Here is a 27,637-nt window from a genome sequence, read left to right as displayed (position 1 = left end):
TCGGGTGACCCTAAAAGTTAACAGAATGTTTGTTAAGTAAATGAAAGAGTTGGAGTTTGGATAAGTGGAAGTATTCTTCACTCTCTCTCTTTATCAAATATCTACTGGGCACATACTGCATCCAGGCACTGGTCTAGGTACTGGGATACATCAACGAACAAAACAGCACAACCTGTAACCCTTCTGGAGTTTCAGTTATGGTGGTGAAAATTATGGTACCAGTTAGAGAAACAGGCAGATTTAGACTGGGTGATAAATTTAAACAGTTCTTTAAAGCGTTTTGAAAGAGCCCTTGTCTTCCTTTAATTCCCTGAACATATGTGTAGACTGACAGGGGTAAAGCATGTTCAGAGCTGCCACACCATAATGAGATGGGATCTTTCTGTCCAGCAAAGAGAGAAGACAGGTTGCTGGAGGGAGGGGAGTAGAAACCCCTACTTATGCAATGGCTGTTGTTAGGTCCGTGCCAGATGTGGATATGGGTGGAATTCCTTCTTGACAAAAACTGAAATTAGTTTATCTCTGAAAAGAAATCCCCTAATAAAAAATTTTATTAACAGTCAATAGTTGGAAAAGCCACAAAAAATTTAAGAAACTCCTGAAGAAAAACACTAAATAAGGCCAGGCACAGTGGCTCACCCCTGTAATCCCAGCACTTTGGGAGAACAAGGTGAGAGGATTCCTTGAGCCCAGGAATTTGAGACCAGCCTCGGCAACATAGTGAGATCCTATGTCTACAGAAATTTAAAAAATCAGCCAGGTGTGATGGCACACACCAGTAGTCCCAGCTACTTGAGAGGCTGAGGTGGGAGGATCACTTGAGCCTGGGAGGTAGAGGCTGCAGTGAGCCATGACCATGCCACTGCACTCCAGCCTGGGCAACTGAGTGAGATCTTGTGATATAGTTTGGCTGTGTCCCCACCCAAATCTCACTTTGAATTGTAGCTCCCATAATCCCCATGTGTTGTGGGAGGGATCCAGTGGGAGGTAATTGAATCAAAGGTGCAGTTTCCTGATACCATTCTTGAGGTAGTGAATGTCTCACGAGATCTGATGGTTTTATAAATGAGAGGTGCCCTGCACAAGCTCTCCTTGCCTGCCTCCATGCAAGACGTGACTTTGCTCCTCCTTTGCCTTCTGCAATAATTGTGAGGCCTCCCCAGCCATGTGGAACTGTGAATCAATCAGACCTCTTTCCTTTAGAAATTACCTAGTCTCAGGTTTGTCTTTATTAGCAGTGTGAGAACGACTAATACACCTTGTTTCAAAAAGACAAAGAAAAACTAAACACTAAATAAACAAAATGGCCTGATAATTATTTTATGGCCATATTCATTTTGTGAAAACTCATTGAGATCAGCATTTATTATTCGTACATTTTTCTTTTCTTTTCTTTTTTTATTTTGAGATGGAGTTTCGCTCTGTTGTCCAGGCTGGAGTGCAGTGGCACAATCTTGGCTCACTGCAACCTCCGCCTCCCAGTTCAAGCGATTCTCCTGCCTCAGCCTCCTGAGTAGCTGGGATTACAGGCGTGAGCCACCATGCCTGGTTACTTTTTGTATTTTTAGTAGAGATGGAGTTTTATCATGTTGGTCAGGCTGGTCTCGAGCTCCTGACCTCATGATCTGCCCATCTTGGCCCCCCAAAGTGCTGGGATTACAGGTGTGAGCCACCATGGCAGGCCTATTTGTACATTTTTCTTTGTATTATATATATATATATATATATATATATATAATACATCAATAAAAATGTTACCTAAAAGCCTTCCAGTTCCTTAACTAGTTGGTTGGCCACAGCCAGTTATTAGGATGCTTTGAGCTTTGTGTTCCCTAATACCAACACCTCAGGGTCATTATGAGCTTGAAGAAATAATGTGTATAAAGTGTCTGGCCTACTTTTTGCCATACAAAATGCCCTCATTCATGTGAGGTCCTCATTTTCTCCAATTTCCTTATTTTACACTTCACCAGATTTTTTTTTTTTTTTTTGAGACTAGGTCTCACTCTGTTGTCCAGGCTGGGGTGCAGTGGCATGATCACAGCTCACTGCAGCCTCAGCCTTGACCTCCTGGGCTCAGCTTCCTAGTAGCTGGGACTACAGGCGTGAACCACCACACCTGGCTAATTTTTGCATTTTTTGTAGAGATGGGGTTTTGCCCATTGCCTAGGCTGGTCTTGAACTCTTGGGATCCAACAATCTGCCCACCTTGGCCTCCCAAAGTGCTAGAACTACAGGCGTGAGCCACCGCACCTGGCCTTTCACTAGCTTTCTAGGTCTGAGTTCCTAATAAAGTCAAAGGGAGATACTGCTGGACCCGATGCACCCACCAAAGGCTGAAGAGCAGAAGACAGAACATCTGTGCCTTCAGGAGGAGCCAGTGCCCTGGGACTCCTGAGTAATAGGGAAAATGCGAAAGGATCCGTCATAATTGAAACACAGCCAAACACTGCTGCTGAGGTGCCAATGATAATACAACGATGGGTAGCTGAAATTACGGGATTTGCTCACTGTGCAGACTTTCCCCACAGAAACCTAGAGGGGTAAGTTAAACAGATGGCAATATGAAATATCAAAACAGTGGGTTTTCCCAGGGATGATTATAGCAGGGAATTTGGGTTTACTTTTTGGTACCAGTCTTACAGGAATGTTTGGTTGACTCATTAAAATCCAATCAATGGTTCTTTTCGTGTGTGCCATCTTCTGACACAGGATTTGGGGAAATGGACATATTCTGCTGTCAGCAGCATGTGGTGTTAACTTGCTTTTCTTAACAAAGTTTCTATTCTGAGTTTTCTATTCTCCCTAGTTTGGTGCCACCGAAGGTAACCTGGTCAATCAATGCTCACCTAGCAAGAGAATTTCCATGCTCTAAAACTTCCCCTGGGTTACTCCCTCTGCGGCTCAGGAACCCACCTGTTCATTCACCTCTGCCCTTGGGTGCCTGAGGCGGCACTGTGTGGTGCTAATGTGGTTACTGCAGGGATCCCCTCCATGTCACACATCATTGATTCAGTGTTCCCCCAGTAACATCCCATCTCTTTAGGGTAGGAGGTTCTGGTTTCCATGCATACCGTGCCACTTTAGACACATGTGGGTTGTATTTTGTTCTTTGCAGATTTCTATTTTTCTTTTCTTTTCCTTTTCTTTTGTTTTCTTTTCTTCTTTTTGACACAGGGTCTCATTCTGTCCCCCAGGCTGCAGTGCAGTGTTTCAATCACGGCTTACTGAAGCCTCAGCCTCCTGGGCTCAAGTGATCCTCCCACCTTAGTCTCCTTAGTAGCTGGGACCTCAGGTGCACACCACCATGCCTGGCTAATTTTTTTTTTTTTATTTTTGAGACAGAGTCTTGCTCTGTTGTCCAGGCTGGAGTGCTGTGGCACAATCCTGGCTCACTGCAACCTCCGCCTCTTGGGTTCAAATGACTCTCCTGCCTCAGCCTCCCGAGTAGCTGGGAATACAGGCACCTGCCACCATGCCCAGCCAATTTTTGTATTTTTAGTAGAGATGGGGTTTCACCATGTTAGCCAGGCTGTTCTCGAACTCTCAACCTCAAGTGATCTGCCCACCTCAGCCTCCCAAAGAATTTTAGTATATTTTGTAGAGATAAGATCTTTCTATGTTGCCCAGATTGGTCTTCCAGGCTCAAGCAATCCCCCTGCCTCAGTCTCTCAAAGTGCTGGGATTTCAGGTGTGAGCCACCAGCGCCCAGTTGTTCTTTGTGAGGTTTCTTAAATGTAAAGTAACAATTCCATCCACCTGTCACTTAAATAAGAGGACATTTATTGTTTAAAACTACATATTAAACAAAAAGCTACTTGCTCCAAATGTGATAGCATATGTGTGGTTGGGTGACAAGGTTCCACCCTTGGTTCAGCAGAACATCTAATCTTGTCTGGTCCTGATGTCTTATGGTCTTGGGCTTCCCTCTGACTTTCAGGGGACAGTGATGAATGAGACACAGATGTAGGAGCAGTGATATATGGAGTTCGAGTCCCTAACCTCAGCATCTCCAGCCCATTTCTTTATTATTACTACAGAAACAGGTGTGGCACTTAAAAAGGTTTCTGGTCTCTCGCCCCTCAGTCTGAGCATACGACATAATTGCTCTTCCTACCTTATGAAGGTGGGAACAGACAGGTGAGACTGCTCTTGGCTAGGGTTTGGGACTGATTTCTGACCTTGAAACATAGGCTCACAGGCAAACATAAGGGGTTTAGGGAGTTAAGACTGCATGCATCATCCAAGGAATGATTACACCCATTATTTCTATAAGAATGAGAACTGGCCAGCCTGGCACGGTGGCTCATGCCTGTAATCTCAGCACTTTGGGAGGCCGAGGCAGGTGGATTACCTGAGGTCAGGAGTCTGAGACCAGCCTGGCCAACATAGTGAAACCCCTTCTCTACTAAAAATACAAAACTTAGCCAGGCGTGGTGGTGCACGCCTGTAGTACTGGCTTCTCGGGAGGCTGAGGCAGGAGAATATCTTGAACCCAGGAGGCAGAAGTTGCAGTGTGCTGAGATCGTGTGCTACTGCACTCCAGCCTGGACAACAGAGCAAGACTTTGTCTCAAAAAAAAAAAAAAAAAAAAAAGAGAACCACTGCAACATTAACAATGGCAAATGGCAAGCTTATAAGTCAAGTGATATATGAATGATAAGCACTTGATAATTATGTGACATGTAAGTTGACAATCACTTCCATATTGGCCCTCAAACTCACCCAAGTGAGGAGGTAAAGAAGGAATGTGTTCAGTGGACTGTGAAGTGCCTTGTCCTTTCTACAGAGAAGGGTGTGGACAATTGTGGCCTGGTTTCACCTTCTCAGCTGCCTGCCTTTACCATGCTGAGTCCATAATCTGTTATGGCTCATCATAAGGAGGAAGAGTTTTGGAAATCTGGGGGATGATTACAACCATAAAAGAATCTTCTTTGTTGTGCAAAATTTTTCTCAAATTCAGGAAGTTCTCACCTAGGTTCAAGGACACTAAAATTACATGTAGTTCTTAAAAATGTCAGTACATTTTTGGGGAGAGGTTTGATCACTTTCATGAAATTTTCAAAGGGACTCATGATCTCCAAAAGATTTTGAACTATGGCTCCAGTCAAGTCACTTGACAGTGGGACAGAGAAGAAACAGAAAATTACCTTAGCAAATCTTCAGAAGTGAGATAAGAAAATTGCTACAGTAGAGTAGACTTAAGATTTCCTTTCTATTGTAGAGGTAAAAAACTGGAAACAGTATATGTTCATCAATGCAAAAAGCCTTAAATTTTATCATATATTAAAACTATGAGATTAATAATGAAGATATTTTATTAGGATGAAGACATTTATTCTATACCAGTTGATTTGCAGGATTTTCCATGTTGTGATCAAAAAGTGAGAAGAGCAAGAATCAGAGAAGTCTTTGTAATGTAATTCCATTTTTATAGAATAAATCATGACAAGCTTCCTTTCCCCTTACATATGTGTATGTGTATGTGCATGTGTGTGTGTGTGTACATAAAATATGAACAAGGAGAAAAAATCTAGAAGACCATATATCAGATTGTTAATGAAGAGGAACCAAGAGTAGGTGAGGGTGAGTTATTCAGTTAAAGGAGTAAAGGAGAAGGGGGATGTGTATAAAACAAATGAACAAACAAGTGAACAAATAAATAACAGCAAAAAGACCCACTATATTGAAAAAGGAAGACTTATAATAAGAACTGCAGACATGATAGGAACACAGTTATATAAAATTAAATATATGTACATATATGCATAAGGAGAGGCATGGAAGAATGATGATTCAAATGGTGGTTATCTCAGAAAGAGAATAGCAGTTGATATTTTATTCTATTTCTCATATTTTCTGATGTTATCTCAGAAAGAGAATAGCAATTGATATTTTATTCTATTTCTCATATTTTCTGAAGTTGATTCGTTTATTTTTTATAACTTTTTAAAAAATAAATAGAGACGAGTGTCTCACTATGTTGGCCAGGTTGGTCTTGGACTCCTGGCCTCAAGTGATCCTCCTACCTCGGCCTCCCAAAGCGCTGGAATTACAGACATGAGCCACCATGCCTGTCCCCTGAAGTTGATTCTTTGCTCTTTTTCTTCTTTTTCTGTAATTCAAGTATTATATGACTGATATGTATTATTTATATAATCAGAGAAAACTTAAAATTTGATGGTGATAAAAATTATTTTTATTTCAGGTGGCATTTTTCATTCTCTGTTGACGTTCATTATTTTCAGAAATGAGACATGGAAAGCACATAAGTCGTGATTTCTGTATCATGCACCCTAGTTGAGCAGATTTGGCAAGGATGTGGCATGTGGGTAGGTGCCAATGTGAGTGGCACCAATGGAGTAGCCTAGTAGTTGGGAGGAAAGAGACCCACTAAATTCAGTTCAGTGGATTTAGGCTCTGGGAAAAAGGTCAGAATGTGAATATTCTGTTTAGGGTCACAAATGCTGAGGCAAGAAGCACAGAGCCTGCTAGCAACTTGAATGGGGCTTCAAGTGAAGGAGTGGGCCATGAGATAAGGCTTCATGGGAGTTACCATACCAGATGTGGGCCTGGGAAGACAGACTACACTTTGATTAATGAGAAACAGGATCAAAGTCCTTCCAGAAACAGACATGAACATGGCTAAAGACATGAAAGACTTTCTTGAACTTCTTGAACTATGCCGAAAACACAGTTGTTTAGACATATTTGTCACTCACCATGAGATATTTTGCATTTACAAAATGAATTCTAAGAATGATTCACTCTTCTTTACAGGGCTTACTAATCACCTGATGGACTTAGTATTAGAAACAAGGAAGTTCCTTGCTCTCTCCACAGTGTGGATGTTCTCAGAGCTGACTTGGGTTGGAAAATCCCAAGAGATTTGTTGTTCATAATGAAACTAAGATGTGGAACTTGAGCTCATGAAATGCCCTGGTGCTAAGGAAGGACCTCTCTTTTTCATCTGTATATCTAAGATATGTTAGATGACCACTTTGGGCAAAAAAGAATTCCACTTCGATTTGATAAAGCTATGCTCAAGTGACTTCATTGCGTTCCTCTCTCTCTCTCTCTCTCTGTGTGTGTGTGTGTGTGTGTGTGTGTGTGTGTGTGTCTTTTACTTTTCTCTTTCCCTTCCCTGAATCACCCGCCTTCTCTTCCTCTGTATGAGCTCATCTGATTCGCCAGCAGAACATGCATGGTTTATTTTTGGTCAAGACACTAGCAAAAGCAGGCAACCTGGGATAATAACAGGGCTTCCAGTGCAAGAGTCCTCGCTCAAAAATCTTTTTTTAAATCTCCATTCTTTTCTTTCTTTTTTCTTTTTTTTTTAAGTTAGTGGTTACTTCTTCTTCTTTTTTTTTTTGAGATGGATTCTAGCTCTGTCATCCAGGCTGGAGTACAGTGGCTCACTGCAACCTCCACCTCCCAGGCCCAAGTGATCCTCCCACGTACTTAGGACTACAAGTGAATGCCACCATGCACAGCTAATTTTTTTGTATTTTCTGTAGAGATGGAGTTTCGCCATGTTGCCCAGGCTGGTCTTGAACTCCAGAACACAGGCAATCCACCAACCTTGGCCTCCCAAAGTGCTGGGATTACAGGTGTGAGCCACTGCGCCTGGCCTCAAGAACTATCTCCCTTGCAAACTAGCCATGATGCCCCCAAGACCTCCAGCAGAGAGTCCATGCATGGCTCTCCACATTTTTCCAGTAGAGGGTCTTACTTCAATATTTTGAAGTTATGTCTTTCAGAGTTGTCTATGACAATGAAAATGCCCACAATATGGGTAGCTCTTTAAGGAGCCATCGAACAATACTTTGTGTAAGGATTGACTGAAAGGTACCTGAGACAGGGCATGGTGGCTCCCGCCTATAACCCCAGAACTTTGGGAGGCCAAGGCAGGCGGATCACTTGAGGTCAGGAGTTCAAGACCACCCTGGCCAACATGGTGAAATCCTGTCTCTACTAAAAATACAAAAAATTAGCTGGGTGTGGTGGCAGCTGCGGGTGCCTGTTGTCCCAGGTACTTGGGAGGCTGAGGCAGGAGAATCACTTGAATCCCAGAGGTGGAAGTTGCAGTGAGCTGAGATTGCACCACTGCATTCCAGCCTGGGCAACAGAGCAAGACTCTGTTTCAAAAAAAAAAAAAGTCAGCTGAGAGAAAAAGAGGCTTCTGAGAATGCTGATTTATTTGGAAAGTGGACTACCTGCTGGAGAAAAGTGAGCATGTGCCTGTACTAGCCAGTGATAACATCTCCATACTTTTGTTTCAGTTTATTTAAAGTCTATTGCCTCTTTATTAACTGTCTAGTGGTACGATTTTTTTTTGGCAGTCTTTGAAGGCTAAAAAAGGGTCTACAATCCATGAAGTTTATACACTTTCTTGAAAAATGAGGCAAAACATACTATGCTTAAAATACACTAATAGTAACCATAATAAGAATAATATTAATGATAATACAGCACACCTACTATGTAGAAAGTACCATGTTAAGTATCTCTCCTGTGTATGTAGTATGTGTGAATCTCAGTCCAGCTGTGCCACATATATTGCATTTTCTTCCCTAAAATTATTTTTTTATAGTTTTATTTTCATTTTTTTACATTTTTATTTATTTTTTATTTTTTTGACCCTCCAAAACTTCAGTTGTTTGTTTCTTTTAATTAACATGTAAGTGGATTACACATCTTCTATAATTATAACATGGAAATGTATATGAACAAAATATACACATTTTTTGGTGAATGTCTAGGGAAGAATGGTGTCAGTCAAGTTCATCCAAGGTTTTAAGCAGCAGCATCCATGCAGCCAGGGCATGGTCAGCATTTGGGGACAGAGGTAAATATCTATAATCCATGCATCCCTTTGATTTCTTCTTTTAGTGCCTGATTAACCATGCAGTACTGCTGAACAGTTCTCTTCTGCTTAAATTCTTCTGATTCAATTTTAATTTCATTTTCAATTCAATTTAAATTAATTAATTAAATTAAATTTCTATTTAATTTCAACCCCCTGAAATGTCAGTGACTTTGATCACTGTAGCTCAAGGAAAATTTTCTTTGAGAATTTGGGTCACTTTGAGCTCCCTTTCATTCTGGGAGGCAAATATCCTATGGACATAGTGGATCCTGCAGAGCAGAGGTGCTGCCGCGGCCGGGCTTCACGCCACCATGTCTGGCTGACACCTACATTTTTAAATAGAGACAAAGTCTCATTATGTTGCTTAGGCTGGTGTCAAACCCCTGGGCTCAAGCAATCCTCCCTCCTTGGCCTCCCAAAGTGCTGGGATTATAGGCATGAGCCAACAAACCTGGCCAAATTTTATTTTCATTTTTAAAAATAAAGATAAGGTCTCCCTTTGTTGCCCAGGCTGGTCTTGAACTTGGCCTCAAGCGATCATCCCACCTCTCCCTCCCAAAGTGTTGGGATTACAAGAGTGAGCTACCATGCCCAGCCACTTCCTGAAAATTTAACTTCTATTCTGAGCCTCCATCCCTTTTAGTTGGAAGGAAATTCAGCCGTAATCATCTGGAGTTCCATCTCCTCCCTACTGGCCCACCCAGCCTGCATATCTTCTCAGTTCTGCTCACTGCTGCTTTTGTGGCATGCTTGGTTCAGGGAAGTTAGAGGCACCAGGCCCTGCATCTCACTTCCCTGCAGCATCCTGTGATGATTCCTTCTGTGGTCCCACCACATCCTTGCAGTGCGGCCATAGAGTGGGGCTCAGTTCTTCCTGGCACCCAGAACCCATGGACTCTCCCACCACTCTCAGTATTAACTCACTTCAGGAGAAATTACTCTCTTCTTAAACTGTATTCACTTTAGTGGATTTAGGCTCTTGGAAAGAAGTAAGAATGTGAATAATGTGCTCAGGGTCATAAATGCTGAGGCAAGAAATGTGGCTTTTCCCCAGCATTTCTCTGAGGCTGGGACTCCAGGAGAATAATTCTCTTCTCAAGTAGAAGAAAAAGAGGCCCTCTGCATAGTCCCTGGCATCCATCTGCAAACCCTACCTTTTTAAGTTCTGTGATCTGACCTCTAGGACCCTCTGGTGTTTCCTTTGATAATGAGGATAATGGCTGGGTGTGGTGGCTCACGCCTGTAATCCCAGCATTGGGAGGCCACGGCGAGTGGATCACCTGAGCTCAGAAGTTCAAGACCGGCCTGGCCAACATGGTAAAACCCCGTCTCTACTAAAAATACAAAAGTTAGCTGGGCGTGGTGGTGTGCGCCTGTAATCCCAACTACTCGGGAGGCTGAGGCAGGAGTGTCGCTTGAAGCTGGGAAGTGGAAGTTGCAGTGAGCCAAGATCACGTCACTGCACTCCAGCCTGGGCAACAGAGGGAAGCTCCACCTTTTAAAAAAATGAGGATAATAACCTTTGCCTGTGCTGGTGCACACCTGTAGTTCCAACTACTTGGAGGCCGAGTTGGGAGGATCACTTGAGCCTAGGAGTTGTAGTGAGCTATGATCGTGCCACTGTACTCCAGCCTCAGCAATAGAGTGAGACCTCATCTCTAAAAAAAAAAATATGTAACCTTTGCCTCTTTATGCTTTAGTGATGATTAAATGAGGCAATGTATTATAAATACTAGGACATACTATTGCTGCTCACTAATATTTATTCTCTTCCCCTTAGCCCGAGAGGAGAACATCGTGCATCTAAGTCTGCAGCCAGATGAGATTCTGGTTCTCCACCACTGTATTCCTGGGGCCTAGAACTACCTTGAAGTTAGTAGGTGCTCGGTTAACATGCATGAATGAATCTAGCAAGACAATAGGGCCCAAAGGACATCAGGAGTGAACTTCCCTTGTGGAACAGTCATTATAGGCAGGATGTGTTCCTGAGACTCACTGAAAGCAAGAACTGGCCTTAACCACACAGGAAGGAACCTGTTTTTGGAAGATTGGCGGGGAGTCTCTTGAGAGAGTAGTAGGATGCAAGATACAGAAAAAAAGCTGCTAAAGATACAAAGAAGTGAAAGAATGTCCTCGTTGGAAATAAAAATAGGATATTACACTCAAATTTTGATTCTCTCTAGGCCTTGACTCACCAACTGTCCCAGGTGGGTCAAGTATGAGGAGATCAAGACCCCTTGGGCAGCCATGGAACACTGAGGTGGTTACAAACTAAGGTCGTGGAGTCAAGATGACCACTTTGGGCAAAAAAGAATTCCACTTCGATTTGATAAAGCTATGCTCAAGTGACTTGCTTAATAAAGCTATGCTCAAGATGACTTGCCTTGGAATCTTAGCTCCGACATTTTATGACCTTGGGCAATCACTTCAAGCTCTTTATCACTTAATTTCTTCATTTGTAAAACTGGAATAATAATGGTAGCTACTGGAAAAGGGTTGTTACAATAATTCCATTAAATAATAGGGAAAAGTATTTAGTCTACGGCCTGACACACTTTGAGGGGTCAATGATTGCTATCTTGCTTTACTGCACTCTTAGGTAAGCCTCTAAAAGAGGTTGGTAAAGGGAATGAGAAGGGAGATCAACTATCTGCCCAGATCTCTCTCCTGCGGTAGGAAGGAGCTATGAGATGATTCTGACATAGGCCCAGACTGGAAGCTGCGGGTCCCAGCAAAGACATGGCTTCCAGGGGCCACACTGAGGAAAGCAAGAATCAAGGGATCCTTGTCAATGCTCTGTGTGAAGAAGAGCACGTTTATGAAAGTGTAGAAAGTAGCTGACTTCAGAGTTTCTTGTGAGAAAGCGCTGAGAGCAGTTTCCTTACCATAAGGCAGATTTTGTAGCACCAACCTTCCAAAAGCATCTATTATGTTGTTCCTTCTTTAGCCAGACACCAGGACATTCCAGGATACATCCCTGATACAATCACCTGAAGTCATTTGTGGTATCATCCCCAGGAATCCAGAGGCAAATCTAAGTATGTCATCAGCAAGGACCAGAAGGGAAGAATTCTTCCAAGATATACAAAGAAATCCCTTTCACACGCCAAGAGTCTGTCCATGGAGGAAGAAAACTTCAGCTAGTTCACCTTTTCCTTTTATGGATGAAGAAATGGAAATTCAGAAAAGGGAAGTGAATTGCTTAAGGAGACATCTGGGAGGTCTCCTGACCCTGTCCTGACTTGTTGCTACAACACATTTCATTTTGTCATTTTGATTTTTTTTCAAATTTGGGTCTTCTTATGAATATCTTTCTTTTTAAAGACAGGGTCTTGCTATGTTGCCCAGGCTGGCCTCAAACTCCAGGGCCAAGAGATCCTCCCACCTCAGCCTCCTGAGTAGCTGGGACTACAGTTGTAAGCCACCCTTCCAAGTTCTATGAGTATCTTATTACTGCAAACACTACAAAAATAATACTGTGATACGTACTTTCTTGCTTTTTAGTTAAAGCCGTGCTATCCCCTTTGCTCTTGCAGGTGCCAGGAGTAAGCAGACAGTCCTAGCAATATTGTAGGTGGATCTGGGTTCCCCAGGGTGGTAGCAGTTCTCGTCTGTTCTCTGGAGGATAAACTTCTGCCATCTCCTCCCCTGCCATGGCCTGAGCAGTGCCCTGCTGCTAAGGGCTCCCCAGGAATTGGCCCAGAGCACCTCTGAGGAGCATAATGTTTGGAGCCATCGTAGCCAGTTGTGTTGACATAGACGAATTAACTTGTCCTATGTGTACATCATAAGGTAGAGACAATGTGATGACATATACATATGTACTGTTAGTGATTTGTTTATTTTCCTGTTCTTACTCTCCAACAACAAGGTAAATATCTGGGGGCAGCAGAGAGAATGACTCAAGCATCTCTGAACTGACTTTGACTTTGCAGCCTGGTTTAATGGAAGCAGAAAGGCTTTGGAAACAGACTCGGTCTCAAACCTCAGCTATGCCAACTACTAGTTGTGTGGCTTTGGGTAAGTTATTTGAGTTCAGTTTCCTCATCCATAAATGACTATTGTGAGGATTAAATACGATGGTGCATGAAACTGCTGGCAGCTGTTACAGCCTCTCCATAAATTTTAGTTCTGTTTCCTTTGTAATACATAGATCGGGGTTTCTCAACATTTATTACTACTCCTGATAAAGAGGCTTTGTAGACACTTTAGAGATTTCCCCCATACAAATTTAATAGCAGAGATAAATTCTATATCTGCTCATGTGCTGTATGCATATCTGTCTTTTATACACAAAAATATATTTTTTTGCCTTTGATGACCAATTTTTCACCCAGTTGGGGGTGACATCACCCCCATTGAGAATGGACATCTTAATGGAGTAGCCTGTAATCTACACTACCAGATCAGTAAGTGACCCATGACACCAGTTTCACCTGGTCTGATGTGGCATCTCACCAGAGGATTGATAACAATTTTCTGGAAAACATTTATAAAACCAAGTGATCTGGATTTAGAGATACTATTTAGATCACAGAAGGCAAGTCTGTTAAACTTCGTGTCATTAAAAAGTGACATTCTCACAGCAGAATGACCAACTGTATTTGTAGGTTGGATAGACACAGAGAAAACAAATCAATGGCTAGAGAGAGGAGAACAGACCAGCAAGAATCTGCATAGTTCTCTGCAAGAGTGCGGCAAGATAATTTTTAAATTGGAAAATTATTTTTTTCTGTATTTTTCTCCTTTTCTTTAAGCCGCACTCAAGCAGCCAGCAGACTGTTTCCCAGGCCACTGAGGCGGGTAAGAGCAATGGCTAAATCTTAACACGCTCTTACGTGCACCATACCCCACCGTCCAGACTGTCCCCATACAATCAGGAGGCAGCGAACTTATCATGTGATTTGAAGGGGTGTTGAGTAGAATTTATCCTCACACTGCAGCACCACTGCTTGCAGTTCTACCTTTGGAATTTTATTCCCTGACTTGTAAAAGTTTTTAGCGCTTAAATATTCTCTATTGAGTAAGAGACAGATTCTGTGCAATGGGACAATTAGGTCAAGAGGGAAAGAAGCTGAGGTGATAGGCAGATAGATTCCAGAGGCAAACTTTTCCCATCTGCTAAAGTTGAAAAGAGTTAACCCATATCCTACCAATGCTAGACAATCTAGGATATAGGGAAAGTTTGCCTCTGGAATCTATCCAGGTACCCATTTGGGACTGAGCTTCAGCTTAGATGTCTGAAGATGTTAAGTTACAGAATCAGGATCTGAGCCAGTACAACACGTGGAATAAACAATGAAGTATCACGATATTACAAATTTTGGTTTTGCTACATATAAAATCTCTGTATCACATTTCTCCAGGGAGCTGGATTCCGTTTAGAGAGCACTCATTTACTGCAGCAAAAGGATTTTATCTAATCTTTCAACATTTACTTTAAAAACTTTTTTTATCTATAATGAATATAAGGAAAGTATTATAATGAAAATCGAGAATATCAGGCTTTAAGAAAATATATTTTAAGTTCTCCTTCTCTTTCAGTTGCTTGATATTTCTTTTACAAGGACTTATTTCGTAGGATAGGTGGAAGTAGGGGCCTATTTATAATTTTGAACGTACATACTCTGAATTGCTTGAGTGATGGACTAGATGCTAATTGATCCATTGTTGTCTAAATAAGGTCATGCTTTTGTTTGCATGTTTTTGAGATAAATCAAGGGATGATATCAACTATGAGTCACTCATAGGATTCATATTCACAGAGCCTGGACTAAGAGCTATATAAAGAGGAACGGTTCAGGAACTTAGGCTAGAAAGGAACAGAGTAAACTGAGTTGATCCATTTAGAAGCTTACAATGAAGTTTTTTCTAATACTGCTCCTGCAGGCCACTACTTCTGGAGCTCTTCCCCTGAACAGCTCTACAAGCCTGGAAAAAAATGATGTGCTATTTGGTGAAGTAAGTATGGACACTACAGTATTTAACGAGCTTGATGTTTGTCTTTAAGATTTAATTGCATTAACCAGTTTGTTTGTTTGCTTTTAAGTATCAGCTGAAAATTGCTCTAGGAGGCTGTCTGCTTTCAGTATTAAGTTTTTCTTTGCCAAAGAGGAATATAAAAAAGAGGTATTGGTTTTGAAGGAGTGTTATGAAATTGGCAAATGAACTTGTTTCTTCTTCTAAAAACCTTTGGCCAAGAAATTTCCATTCAATATAATTGGAGTTCACTTCTGTTATGGTATTTTACACTAATCATTAAATGCCAGTTAATAATCTGAGATCTGAACAATGGCAGGATTAATATGACCACTTCAGGCTTCCATGATAATTTAAGCATATTCTCTTTACCCTCAGTCATCTCAGATATATCTTTATAGCTTTTCTTTTTCTTTTTTATGGAGATGGGGTTCCACTATGTTGCCCAGGCTCATCCGCAATTTCTGGGCTCAAGCAATCCCCCGCCTCAGGCTCCCAAAGTGATAGGATTACAGGCGTGAGTCACCATGCCAGGCCCATCTTTATAGCATTTTTTATGGATTTTTTTTCAATTCTTAAATTCTTTTCCTTAATTAAAAGAGTTTGGTCTCCATATTTTCTAAGATTATTTTAACGTTGAATTTATCATAGTTGTCCATTTTGTTTAGCTTTGAGTTTTTAAGCAAGAAATTTGTGTCCCAACTTATATTAATAACATTAATAATTCATGTATCCTTTTCTTTCCTTTTTTTTTTTTTTTTTGAGACAGAGTTTTACTCTGACACCCAGGCTACAGTGCAGTGGCATGATCTTGGCTCACCGCAACCTCCGTCTGCTGGGCTCAGGTGATCCTACTGCCTCATCTTCCCAAGTAGCTGGGACTACAGGCTTGTGCCACCAATCCTGGCTAATTTTTGTATTTTTAGTAGAGACAGGGTTTCACCCTGTTGCCCAGGCTGGTCTCAAACTCTGGGGCTCAAGCAATCCTTCCACTCTGGCCTCTCAAAGTGCTGGGATTACAGGTATGCACCACTGTGGCCAGCCTGAGTGACCAAGAGAAACTCCTGTCTCTTAAAAATGAATAAATGACGTTTTAAAAAAGATACTTCCACTGGGATTCCAGGAATAAATCTAGCTAATAGTTTATGACATGTCTTTGTTTTTTTCTTTTTTTTTGAGACAGGGTCTGTGTCTGTCATCCAGGCTGGAGTGCAGTGGTACAATCACGGCTCACTGTAGCTTCTACCTCCCAAGCTCAAGTGATCCTCTCACCTCAGCCTCCTGAGTAGCTGGGACTACAGGCATGCACCAATGCTCTGGGATAATTTTTGTATGTTTTGTACAGAGGAGGTTTCGCCATGTTGTCCAGGCTAGCCTCGAACTCCTGGGCTCAAGCAATCCTCCTTCCTTAGCCTCCCAAAATGCTGGGATTACAGGCCTGAGCTACTGCTCCTGGCTGACATGTCTTTGATAGTACAAAAAATTAAGATTTTTTTCCTGATTATAATTAATTGTCAAACAACAATAATCTAACCTGTGAGTAAGATGTGCAACATTCCTGGTCCGAAAGCATCAGTGTGCAATTGAGTCATATATGTGGAGCTCCCAAAAGAAACTTTTCTGTGCATAATTACGCATTGCTGAATGTATTTTTTTTTCCAGAGATACTTAGAAAGATTTTATGGCCTTGAGATGAACAAACTTTCAATGACAAAAATGAAATATAGTGGAAACTTAATGAAGGAAAAAATCCAGGAAATGCAGCAGTTCTTGGGGCTGAAAGTGACTGGGCAACTGGACACAGCTACTCTGGAGATGATGCACGCACCTCGATGTGGAGTCCCCGATATCCATCATTTGAGGGAAATGTCAGGGAGGCCCGTGTGGAGGAAACATTATATCACCTACAGGTAATGTTGGTGTATGTCGCCCTGTATTTTTCTACTTTCCCATAGGTCTGACTTCTAACCTGAACCAGTTAGACAGCCCTAAATCTGGAAGTAGATAAAGTAACCTCCCTCAGTTGTTAATGCTATCTCTGTTAAAATTCATTTTCTCTAGAAGGAAGAATTGTTCACTCAGGGGAGAATTGTTTGGCTTGTCAGTCCAAAGCAGATTTTAAAAGCTGCAAATAGGCCAGGCACGGTGGCTCACGCCTGTAATCCCAGCACTTTGGGAGGTTGAGGTGGGTGGATCACAATGTCAGGAGATCGAGACCATCCTGGCCAACATGGTGAAACCCCGTCTTTACTAAACACACAAAAAAATTAGCTGGGCATGGTGGCGGGCACCTGTAGTCCCAGCTACTCGGGAGGCTGAGGCAGGAGAATGGCGTGAACCCAGGAGGCGGAGCTTGCAGTGAGCCGAGATCGTGCCACTGCACTCCAGCCTAAGTGACAAAGTAAGACTCCATCTCAAAAAAAAATTTGCAAATAAAAGGAGAATGAAGCTAAAGTTACTATAAATAAGATAATTTACTATAAATAAGAGACAGGGAAGTTTATAGAGTAGCCAAGATGGATAAATGCAGAACCTGGGAGCAGGAGCAAAAAGCATAACTTCTATGAAAGCAAATCCTTCACAGTGATGATCTGTGAGTTTTAAATAGGAAGAAATTAAGTTAGATTTTGGTTAAGGAGGAAGCTGTCCATGAAAAAATGTTTCTGTACTTAATGAAGCAAGTTTTAAAATCTGGACTCTTGACTGATGAAATGATCCATTTTCCAATTGTGCTAGCAAAAATGAAGTATTGTGGTAAGACAAAATTAACACTGCCTTCCATACATTTTTCTCTCTCTTTTTGCTGATAAAGAATCAATAATTACACACCTGACATGAACCGTGAGGATGTTGACAACACAATCCGGAAAGCTTTCCAAGTATGGAGTAATGTTACCCCCTTGAAATTCAGCAAGATTAAAACAGGCGTGGCTGACATTTTGGTGGTTTTTGCACGTGGAGGTAGGGAACTTGTACTTCATCTTCGTCATTTGGCATGATCTATAGGATGTATAGAAGGACTAATTTTCCTTCCTTTTCCAAAAGCTCATGGAGACTTCCATGCTTTTGATGGCAAAGGTGGAATCCTAGCCCATGCTTTTGGACCTGGATCTGGCCTTGGAGGGGATGCACATTTTGATGATGATGAATTCTGGACTACACATTCCGAAGGTGGGCAAAAAAAAAAAAAAACCACAACTAAGCAAACAGGAAAACAACAAAAACCCTAACAAATTCAAAATTCTGGTTTCGAGAGATTACATTCTGACAAATGATTATATGATGGAAAATCTTGTTCTGATTATAATTTTGCCTCTAAATCAAATTTAACACTTTGTATGGGTCTCAACTTCACCCTCTGTAAATTGAGGATATTAAACTAGATCATCTTGAAGATCAGCTCTAACAATTTATGATGATGCTATGAACTATGAGCTAGTTCATTAGCATAAGCTCACAGGAACCTTAAGAAGCATAATATGAAAAGGTAAAAGCTGTTAATTAGGTGGTAAGTTTTATTTTTTGAGACAAGGTCTTGCTCTGTCACTTAGGCTGGCATGACGTATCATGATGCTAACTTACTATAGCCCTGGACTCCTGTGCTCAAGCAAACCTCCCACTTCAACCTCCCTAGTAGCTAGGACCACAGGTGTGCGCTACCCGCCGGGCTAATTTTTAAATTTTTTGTAGGGACAGGATCTTGCTGTGTTGCCTCAAGATCCTCCTGTCCCAGCCTCCCAAAGTGTTAGGATTGCAGGTGTGAGCCACTGTGCCCAGCCTAGATGATAAGTTTTTGACCTAGTGAAATCCATAAACTCAAAAGCAAACACATACTAATTCTGTGTGTGCCAACAATTAGAGGATAAGATCGTCATCTATGATTCATAATATGCTGACAACTTCTTAAATTCATAGTGACCAAGAAAGAAAAAGTTATAGAGAATCTAGGTATCCCTATAGAGAAACACAAGATTATACAGTCATGTACTTTCATGTGGTCTTGGGATAAAAATTTCAGAATGCCCAACTGAACATTTAACACCTTGAGGGCATTTACATCATGACTGTAACTTACCATCCCCCTCAGATAGTTGACATGAGGTTAATTAAACTCCCCTGTTATTTAGGGGAATCACTAGCATGGGAAAACCCTAACCATCATGACAGTGCCTTCTTAATTTTTCTATTGGAAATTTTAGATTCTATGACTCCCTCATGTGGAAAGTAAATGAGGAGAAAGTGATCAATAATATTCTCTACTCAGCATCCTCCTCTCTAGCTGATATTGCACAAGTTGGATGGCAATACTTTTATAAATACTATGTCCACCAGAAAGACTATTTGTTTTAGTCTAACACATAGCCTAAGGCTTATAAAGTTTTTGATGAGAAGAGGACTTTTTTATTGTCAAAAGACAGATCATGTAGGATTAGGTAGTTGCTGAACAGCAAATCCTCAGTCAGACATGTTATATGTCCCTAAATTTTATCCAAGGTTATTTGGGGTATTGTAATTCCTTCATCTAAAATGGGATATGTGTGCTAGTTAGCCTCAAAAAAATGTTTTGGAATTCTAATGGACCTTAGAAGAGTAATTTAATACAGCTTTCTGTAGGTAGAGGAAATTAAGACCAAGAGAAGGTTAGTGGCTAGTTTGTGGTAAAGCTGGGCCAGAATATGCATTCCTACCTCTTAACCCAGTATTTTCTGTCTGTCATACTGCCTTATTTTTTAATTGGATTGATTCAATGCTTTCAGAAAGTGAAGTTATTTATGACAATTATAACTTAAAAGGCTTATTTTCAGCCGTTTTTGTTGTTGTTGTTGTTGTTGTTGCTGTTATTTGCTTTTTTTGAGATGGAGTCTTGCTCTGTTGCCCAGGCTGGAGTGCAGTGGCACAATCTCTGCTCACTGCAACCTTTGCCTTCGGGGTTCAAGCAATTCTCCTACTTCAGCCTCCTGACTAGCTGGGATTACATTACAGATGCTGGCCACCAGGCCCTGCTAATTTTTTTTTTTTTTTTTTTTTGGTAGAGACGGGGTTTCACCATGTTGGCCAGGCTGCTCTCAAACTCCTGACCTGAGGTGATCCGCCTGCCTTGGCCTCCCAAAGTGCTGGGATTACAGGTGTGAGTCACCGTCACCGCATCCAGCCTCAGCCTGTTTTCTTTTACCCAGTAAATCAAATAAACAAATAGGTCAATGCTTGCTGACCTATTCTATTATGGTATTGGGTGATGAGGTTACTTGAGTACAGAGATGAAAAGGACACAGTCCAACCCCTGAGCACACAATCTAGTGAGAAACAGAATACAAACATAAACCCATTATTTCCAGATGAGGATCAATGGTGGTGGCTCATAGGCATATTATAGGAATTGAGAATAGTTCAGGTTTAGGCTAAATTGTAAAAACTTTGCTTATTCTTCCCAGTCTTGCTGGGAAGGTTACTGGACCCATGATACAGAAAATTCTTGAAGGATTTGTATCTAGCCACTCCCCGAGAGAGGTGTAGACTCTTTGCACTTGGGTATGGGAGAGTATTCCGAGGCCAGGCTCTGCAGCTAAGTGACGTGTGACTCTGGGCAAGTCAGTTCTTCTGAACTACAATTTTGTCATAGAAAAAGACAAAAATGAAGGCATTGGACTAGGAAACAAAAATGTTAGTTAGGAATTTAAAATATTCTGCAAATTGAGAAATTTGAGAGAAGGGACACACCCCTCTCTCTTCTCTTACCTACAAAGGTGCATTCTCTAGGACATAACACAAAAATGAACAAGGATTTCTTGTGGGACTCAAAAGAAAAGACAGATATAAAACCAGACTATTTTAATCACAGATAAAAATGGCGAAGTCTGAATGGCGCTCAAAAAAAAAGACAGGAAACACTGTAACTTGGTAGTCCAAATATGTCTAAATTACAAGTATAAACTCTTTTAAGAATTATTTATTTTTTCTCATTTTTGTTTTTTATATTCTTTCCTTGAGTCATATAGACTCTTTAATTTTATTTAGAATCATGTGTAGTAAAAGCAGAAACATTAATCTTGGCTCAAGCATTTAATTTGATTAATCTTATAAATACTCTTTCCTCATCCGTAATGGAGAGCACAGCGGCTTCCTTTCGATTGTATGATAATTAGACATAATGTGTTACATTTCTCAGTGACTCACAGTACCTGAAACTTAATGATAGCCTTATATTTGGGTTTACGAAAAGACGGTTGCTAAAGACATTTTTTTCTACATCTAGTAAAGCTTCATGAAGACTAAAAATAGAATTGAGTCATGAAAGTTGAGAATTATTTAGGAGCAATGAAAACTGTTGAACGCAGCTGTGAGTTATTCTAGGAATTTTTACAACAGAATATATTTCATTTGTCTACTAGTGCAGAGGTCCTTAACCCGAGGCAATTTTGTCCCCAAGGAGATATTTGACAATGTCTGGAGACATTTTTTGGTTGTCAAAACTAAAAAGGATTTGCTACTTGCATTTAGGGGTAAAACCTGAGATTTCTAAACAACTATAATGCACAGGACAGCCCAGACTACTGGCCTATAATGTCAGAAGTGCTGAGGTTGAGAAACCCAATTCAAAAGGGTAGAGAAATAAGTAAAAGATTGTCAAATCTTTCTTTTTCACTGTGTCAGATATTGTGTTATTGTCCAAGATGATAATGCATTTCACAGCTTTCTGTCTTTGGTTTCTTCTTAGGCACAAACTTGTTCCTCACTGCTGTTCACGAGATTGGCCATTCCTTAGGTCTTGGCCATTCCAGTGATCCAAAGGCCATAATGTTCCCCACCTACAAGTATGTTGACATCAACACATTTCGCCTCTCTGCTGATGACATACGTGGCATTCAGTCCCTCTACGGTGAGTTGAATTTCTTTATCATTTTGCCATATAAAGATATTCACTTTTATGAATAGTCTAACAATATCTATATTTGGATAAAATGTTAATATCTGTCTTTTTTTTAAGCCGCATAAGAACCCTGTGTGGCAGGTGACACAGGTATTATCTTCATTATACAGATGAGGACAAGAGACCTAGTATGTTAATGTCAGAGCCAGAGGCAGAACCAGAGGCCTCAAGTCCGGTATTCTTTCTATCCAAGATACCATGGCCTTATTGATGAAGGCCCACACATTAAACAATCTATTATAACTGGAAAAGGAAAGTAAAGATAATCAGATTTTCTTCCTCCACCATATTGCAACCATATGGAAAAAAAACCTTACTTTATACTTCCTGTGAATGTTATAGAAAGCTTAAAATGATTTTGATGCAATGTTCATTAAGAAAATTGAGTATTTAACACATAACAGTTCCTCCTCTGAACTAAAATGCAGATTTTGTTTACTAATGCTTCTTGAAATGTATTTTCAGGACACCCAAAAGAGAACCAACCTTTGCCAAATCCTGACAATTCAGAACCAGCTCTCTGTGACCCCAATTTGAGTTTTGATGCTGTCACTAGAGTGGGAGATAAGATCTTTTTCTTCAAAGACAGGTAGGATCATTTTCATATCTAATCAATATTAAAGTTTCTGCCTTAAATTTTTTTTGTCAAAAAACAGTGGAAAATAATTGAAAATGAAGTAGATGAAACTTGTAAGCAGGAACTTGGACTCGATTCTGTAGGCAGTGAGGAGATCTTAAAGGTTTTGAAGCAGGAGACAGGTGTAATTACATTTTTATTTTAACTAGAAAACTGGTGTGTAAAAAATGATTTGCAGTAGGAATCTGGGATGGGGATTTAGAAGACAGGAAACAGAAGCCAGATTATTTTAATCATAGATAAAAATGGTGAAGTCTGAAACTAAGACTGTAAAAGAGTTCCTATGCAAGAGACTTGATTTCCTGGTTATGGAGAAGAGAATTCCAGGATAACTTAGGGTATCTTTCATAGAACACAGACTAAAGCAGATATTGGTGGTAAGGAGGGGCAGTTGGGAAGATTAACATTTGTCAAGTAGGACAAATATTTCCCATTTTTGAGATTATAAGACTGAGACACTTGAGGATAGTGACTTCCTTGAGGTTACAAAACTGGTGAGTGGATTGTAGGGTCAAACTAGAAGCTTAGATCCCTGGATTCCAAGCTCCAGGGTATTTCTGTATACCAGATTGCTTGTTAAAGTCATTGTTATTATCAAAGAGTTGATTGATATGCTTTTCTTGTGGATCCATGAACATCAGACATCCATGGAACAGAATGTGAAGGCAATGGAAAGAAACATTGGGTCTTTTCACAGTTCCCTCCCATTCACATGCCATGGTTCTTGAGTCTACATTGTTTTTTAACATGTGTCAAATGTCTTTCATGTCAGGTTCTTCTGGCTGAAGGTTTCTGAGAGACCAAAGATCAGTGTTAATTTAATTTCTTCCTTATGGCCAACCTTGCCATCTGGCATTGAAGCTGCTTATGAAATTGAAGCCAGAAATCAAGTTTTTCTTTTTAAAGGTAATTCTAATCTTCAGTTTTGCCATTGAGTTTACTTCAAGGAAGAGAATAAATTGAGAAGAGACTAATATTTTTTAATAGATATAGACCAAGAAAGCACTCTTGATTTTATTAATAGTGTCTCGCTCTGAACTGTAAACTAAAATAGCCTAAATACCTAAGTAATACATACAACTTCTGGGAAAAGTTTGTAAACTATAAAATAGTAGTACTTGTGAAAAAAAACCATAGGAACCATAGAAAAGAGACTACGTTTAAGATCAATAAGCAATACATTTTATAACTGTTGGAAAGGAATTATGTTGTTTATAGTAAATCAATATTTTCTTATTACTCTTTCTATATAATTCAAATTACCCTATTTCTTTGTCTTCACAGATGACAAATACTGGTTAATTAGCAATTTAAGACCAGAGCCAAATTATCCCAAGAGCATACATTCTTTTGGTTTTCCTAACTTTGTGAAAAAAATTGATGCAGCTGTTTTTAACCCACGTTTTTATAGGACCTACTTCTTCGTAGGTAACCAGTATTGGAGGTGAGTTTTAATGGCTGGTCATTTGACCCCTCAGATTGTGAAACAGGCATGGAGTGAGGTTTTCTAGAAGGCACATTTTCTGTGCAAGTTCCCAAAGCTCCTTGACCTTCCAGGGAGAAAGATTAAGAGAATATAGGACTGAAATAGTTATTGTCAACCTAGTTCTTTGTGTTTTTGGTTTCTGACACATGAAATAGTAGATAATGTGTTTTTTTTTTTAAAAAAAAAACACTTTAAATGTCATCTTATTATCATAGTGGAAACACATTGGAAAATAGTGTCATAGATGTATGAGACCACGTATTTAATCTGCAGTCAGTTTCGAGGGTTATGGATTTCCAGATTCCTTTCTGTAAGCACTGGATTCAAAAGACAAAATGAGAAAACCATCCTCTAAATGACAGGAGGTCAGGAGGTCCTGCAAGGTCTTCCTTAAAAGAAAGTCATATGGTCAAGTGAGGATAGGAGCTCATTTGAGTGTCTGTCTCTGTTGTCTCAATTGTCTACATTTTGAAGAAGGAGAGGATTCTTTATTCCTTCTTCTGAGTAAGCCAGTCATTTCCTAAATTGCTTGCCTGGTTGACATGAGACATAACATATATGTTAAGCTTACATTTACAACTATTATTTATTCTTAAGCATTTAAAACTCAACATCTAATTCCAGTTGAATACTGGATGCTTATGACTTGAATTTGTCCACCAGCCCTTAGCTCTGTTTGAGAAACAAAACTTGATTTTAGAAAATAACACTTTCCAAAGAGCTCACAAATGGGCGTAGTTTGCTGTAGCCTGTTATTATGAACATTGGCATTTCAACTCTGAATAGTGTTTCTGTTTAGTTTTCTGCTCCTACTTGGCCCAGGATTTTTCCCTTAGGGGCCATTGAGAGAGTGCTAAGCAAGCCATAAATATTTAGAGAACCAAATTGATAAAAACAAGGTAACAGTTAGATTCAGTTGCCCCTTGGAAGTCTAGAGAGACACAAAGCTCTTTTCACTTGCTGGTAAAATAGAATTTAAGAGAGAAACTAGGATATGACCATATAGCCTGGAAACAAAAGTGTTTATTTTCAATTTCTCTCAAACATGTGTGTATAAAACCCTTTGGTTCCCTGGCTCTTAGCCCCTTGACCTGTTTATTATCTTCTTAGGGGAAATGGATATTTTTGTCTCAGTGTATAGCTTTGAAAAGAAGGCAATGACAGGCAACTGAAGAATTGGTCACTGGGGCCTGTGCGGTAGCCAAATCACCTTCTATGCCAGACTCTATAAAGCAGGACCAAGCACTAGTGGAAGTATTATGGGATAGTGGAAAAAAGACTTAACCAGAGTCAGGAAGCATAGGTTTGAGTCCTATAGGGACTTAGAGGAAATCAGTGAACTGTTTAGGTCCTTGGTTTTCTTCATCAAAACAACTTAAGTCCTTTGAGGAAGAGCTCTTCAGTAGAGAAGGTGGGTTGGTGGTGCATGTCAGGAAAGCCACTTTCTGATTGAATTCCTGCTGGTTACTTCTTTGCTCAGGTATAATGAAAGGACACAGATGATGGACCCTGGTTATCCCAAACTGATTACCAAGAACTTCCAAGGAATTGGGCCTAAAATTGATGCAGTCTTCTACTCTAAAAACAGTAAGTAGATGAGGAAACCATGAAGATACTGGAAATAACATTTCAAAACTATAAATCCTCTAAGATTAGCGAATAGGGCTCCAAATTGGAAAGGGACAGGTCTCTGCAGTTCCTCACAGGGCCACAAGGAAAAACTCACACTGTACGTGGCTCTGAATAGGAGAGCTAGAATGAGCAGGGGCTGGTGGCACAAGTGGTATATTCCCAGGGTTGTCTGGCAGACAGAGGGAATGTGATTGTTCCTATTTCTCATGTACCTGAGTCTCTGGAATTTCCTTTTACCACATCAGCCACACAGTATGTGCAAGCGAGCACATGGCAGCCAAGACTCAGGCAGTCTGGAGTCTCACCCTTTCCTACACCTTGCACTATTGACCTTTCCTGTAGTCCCTTCTGCCCTTACAGGCCCTCATGGACTGGGGACTGAGGGTGGGTTAAGAAAAGCTTGAGTTTGTATCGTATGTCTTCAAACAAGACCAGCCTAAGCAACTGTTCATGGGGCCAAGATTGTTTGTTTGTATTCCCTCCCCTCCCCAGTGTTGTTTCCTCCATCAAAGCCCCTGTGTGCCCTAGCTGGGTCCAATATCCTGTCTCATGAGTCCTCCACTTGGAGTATGACTGGCTGTAGGTAGATGTTTTGGGGGCATGATACCAAGGGCCCTCAACATTTATATTCTCGAATCACATCTCATCTTTTTTTTATTTGTTATTTTTTGATTAAAAAATAGAGATGGGGTCTTGTGATGATGGCCAGGCTGATCCCAAACTCCTGGCCTCAAGCAGGCTTCTCATCTCAGCCTCTCAAAGTGTGTAGTTAAGGGCATGAACCACAGCCCATAGGTCATCTATTATAGATAATCTATGAGAAGAGATTTGTGTTGTTGTTGTTGTTGTAAAGAAATACAGGGAGGGAATTAAACTATTTAATTTGTTTTCATTTGCAGAATACTACTATTTCTTCCAAGGATCTAACCAAATTGAATATGACTTCCTACTCCAACGTGTCACCAAAACACTGAAAAGCAATAGCTGGTTTGATTGTTAGAAATGGTGTGATTAATGGTTTTTGTTAGTTCACTTCAGTTTAATAAGTATTTATTGCATATTTGCTATGTCCTCAGTGTACCACTACTTAGAGATATGTATCATAAAAATAAAATCTGTAAACCATAGATATGGTTATTTTATAAATATATTTTATATATCAATGATTATATAAAATATATAATATTTTTCAATTTTGAAAACTCTAATTGTCAATTCTTGCTTGACTCTACTATTAAGTTTGAAAATGGATACCTTCAAAGGCCAAGGGAATTTTTTTGGAGCATGCTCTGTAAGTTGGTTCCTAACATCCTTGGACTGAGAAATTATAATTACTTCTGGCATAACTAAAATTAAGTATATATATTTTGGCTCAAATAAAAAAACTGAAAAAAAATCATTTGGTTTTTAATATATTTTTCTTGAGAAACAGAATGTGTATTTTGAAAATAACTCTGAACCTACTCCTAAATAAAAACAAGTCTCTCTGACTGTATCAAGAGATGAATAGAAATATGGCAAGTAGAAAAAAAAAAAGCTTAGATTTCCTTTGGTCACTTGGGTAACACCACTTGTGTCCTTGGTCTCAAGGCAAGAAAACATCCTCTAGGCTACACATGACCCCAAGGAGTACTTATAGAGTATAGCCACAAGACTGGAGAGAAGGGATGAAATGGGAATTTCCCATTCTGGTAAAATCCACAGTCAAGTCTCACAGTGTAATTGCTGTGTGACCTTAACAAGCAATTAAATCTAAGCTTCCTTAAATTTAGGAGGAAATAAACTTAGGTGGTACCACCTCATAGGTTTATTGTGAAAAACCACACAATGCTTGGTAAGCACATCATTCTGGCAGTGTGGGCTGCCCTGTGTCCATTTTCTCCACTACCCTGACACATAGTTCCCCTATTTTCTGGGTTGTATACATTGTAGAGCTCTCACTTATAGCTTACGGGTTTGTGGAATGCTTTTAGTTTTCAATTCATTGGTAAATCATTGCTGATTGATGTACTTAAGTTTGCAGAAATGGCCAAGTCCATTTCAAGCTGGATGATCATTTTTGGCTAGTGAAATGAACTGAAATCAGGGGAAATATGAGGCTCAGAA

The 27,637-nt window shown here is 40.3% G+C and overlaps 1 protein-coding gene and 1 pseudogene across 1 annotated transcript; one reads left to right on the top strand and one right to left on the bottom strand.

Moving 5' to 3' along the window:
• Window positions 1–8,758: 8,758 nt before the first annotated feature.
• Window positions 8,759–9,182, bottom strand: LOC116477422 (bolA-like protein 3; annotated as a pseudogene).
• Window positions 9,183–14,728: 5,546 nt separating this feature from the next.
• MMP12 (matrix metallopeptidase 12) lies at window positions 14,729–26,531 on the top strand. Its single transcript, XM_032168120.2, has 10 exons — window positions 14,729–14,830; window positions 16,511–16,758; window positions 17,661–17,809; window positions 17,894–18,019; window positions 21,564–21,725; window positions 22,242–22,365; window positions 23,186–23,319; window positions 23,698–23,857; window positions 25,380–25,486; window positions 26,431–26,531. The coding sequence occupies exons 1-10, from the start codon at window positions 14,729–14,731 to the stop codon at window positions 26,529–26,531; spliced, it is 1,413 nt and encodes a 470-aa protein (XP_032024011.1).
• The last annotated feature ends 1,106 nt before the right edge of the window (window positions 26,532–27,637 follow it).

The sequence above is a fragment of the Hylobates moloch genome, unplaced genomic scaffold (genome assembly GCF_009828535.3).
Source record: "Hylobates moloch isolate HMO894 unplaced genomic scaffold, HMol_V3 SCAFFOLD_11, whole genome shotgun sequence".
Lineage (NCBI taxonomy): Eukaryota > Metazoa > Chordata > Mammalia > Primates > Hylobatidae > Hylobates > Hylobates moloch.
This window is presented reverse-complemented; position numbering and strand designations above follow the sequence as displayed.

Excerpts from the sequence above, each read along its gene's own strand:
- MMP12 (XM_032168120.2), top strand. The coding sequence starts at position 14,729 with ATGAAGTTTTTTCTAATACTGCTCCTGCAGGCCACTACTTCTGGAGCT. Across the intron at positions 14,831-16,510 it reads ATGATGTGCTATTTGGTGAA|AGATACTTAGAAAGATTTTA; the intron begins GTAAGTATGGAC and ends TTTTTTTTCCAG. Across the intron at positions 17,810-17,893 it reads GGTGGTTTTTGCACGTGGAG|CTCATGGAGACTTCCATGCT; the intron begins GTAGGGAACTTG and ends CTTTTCCAAAAG.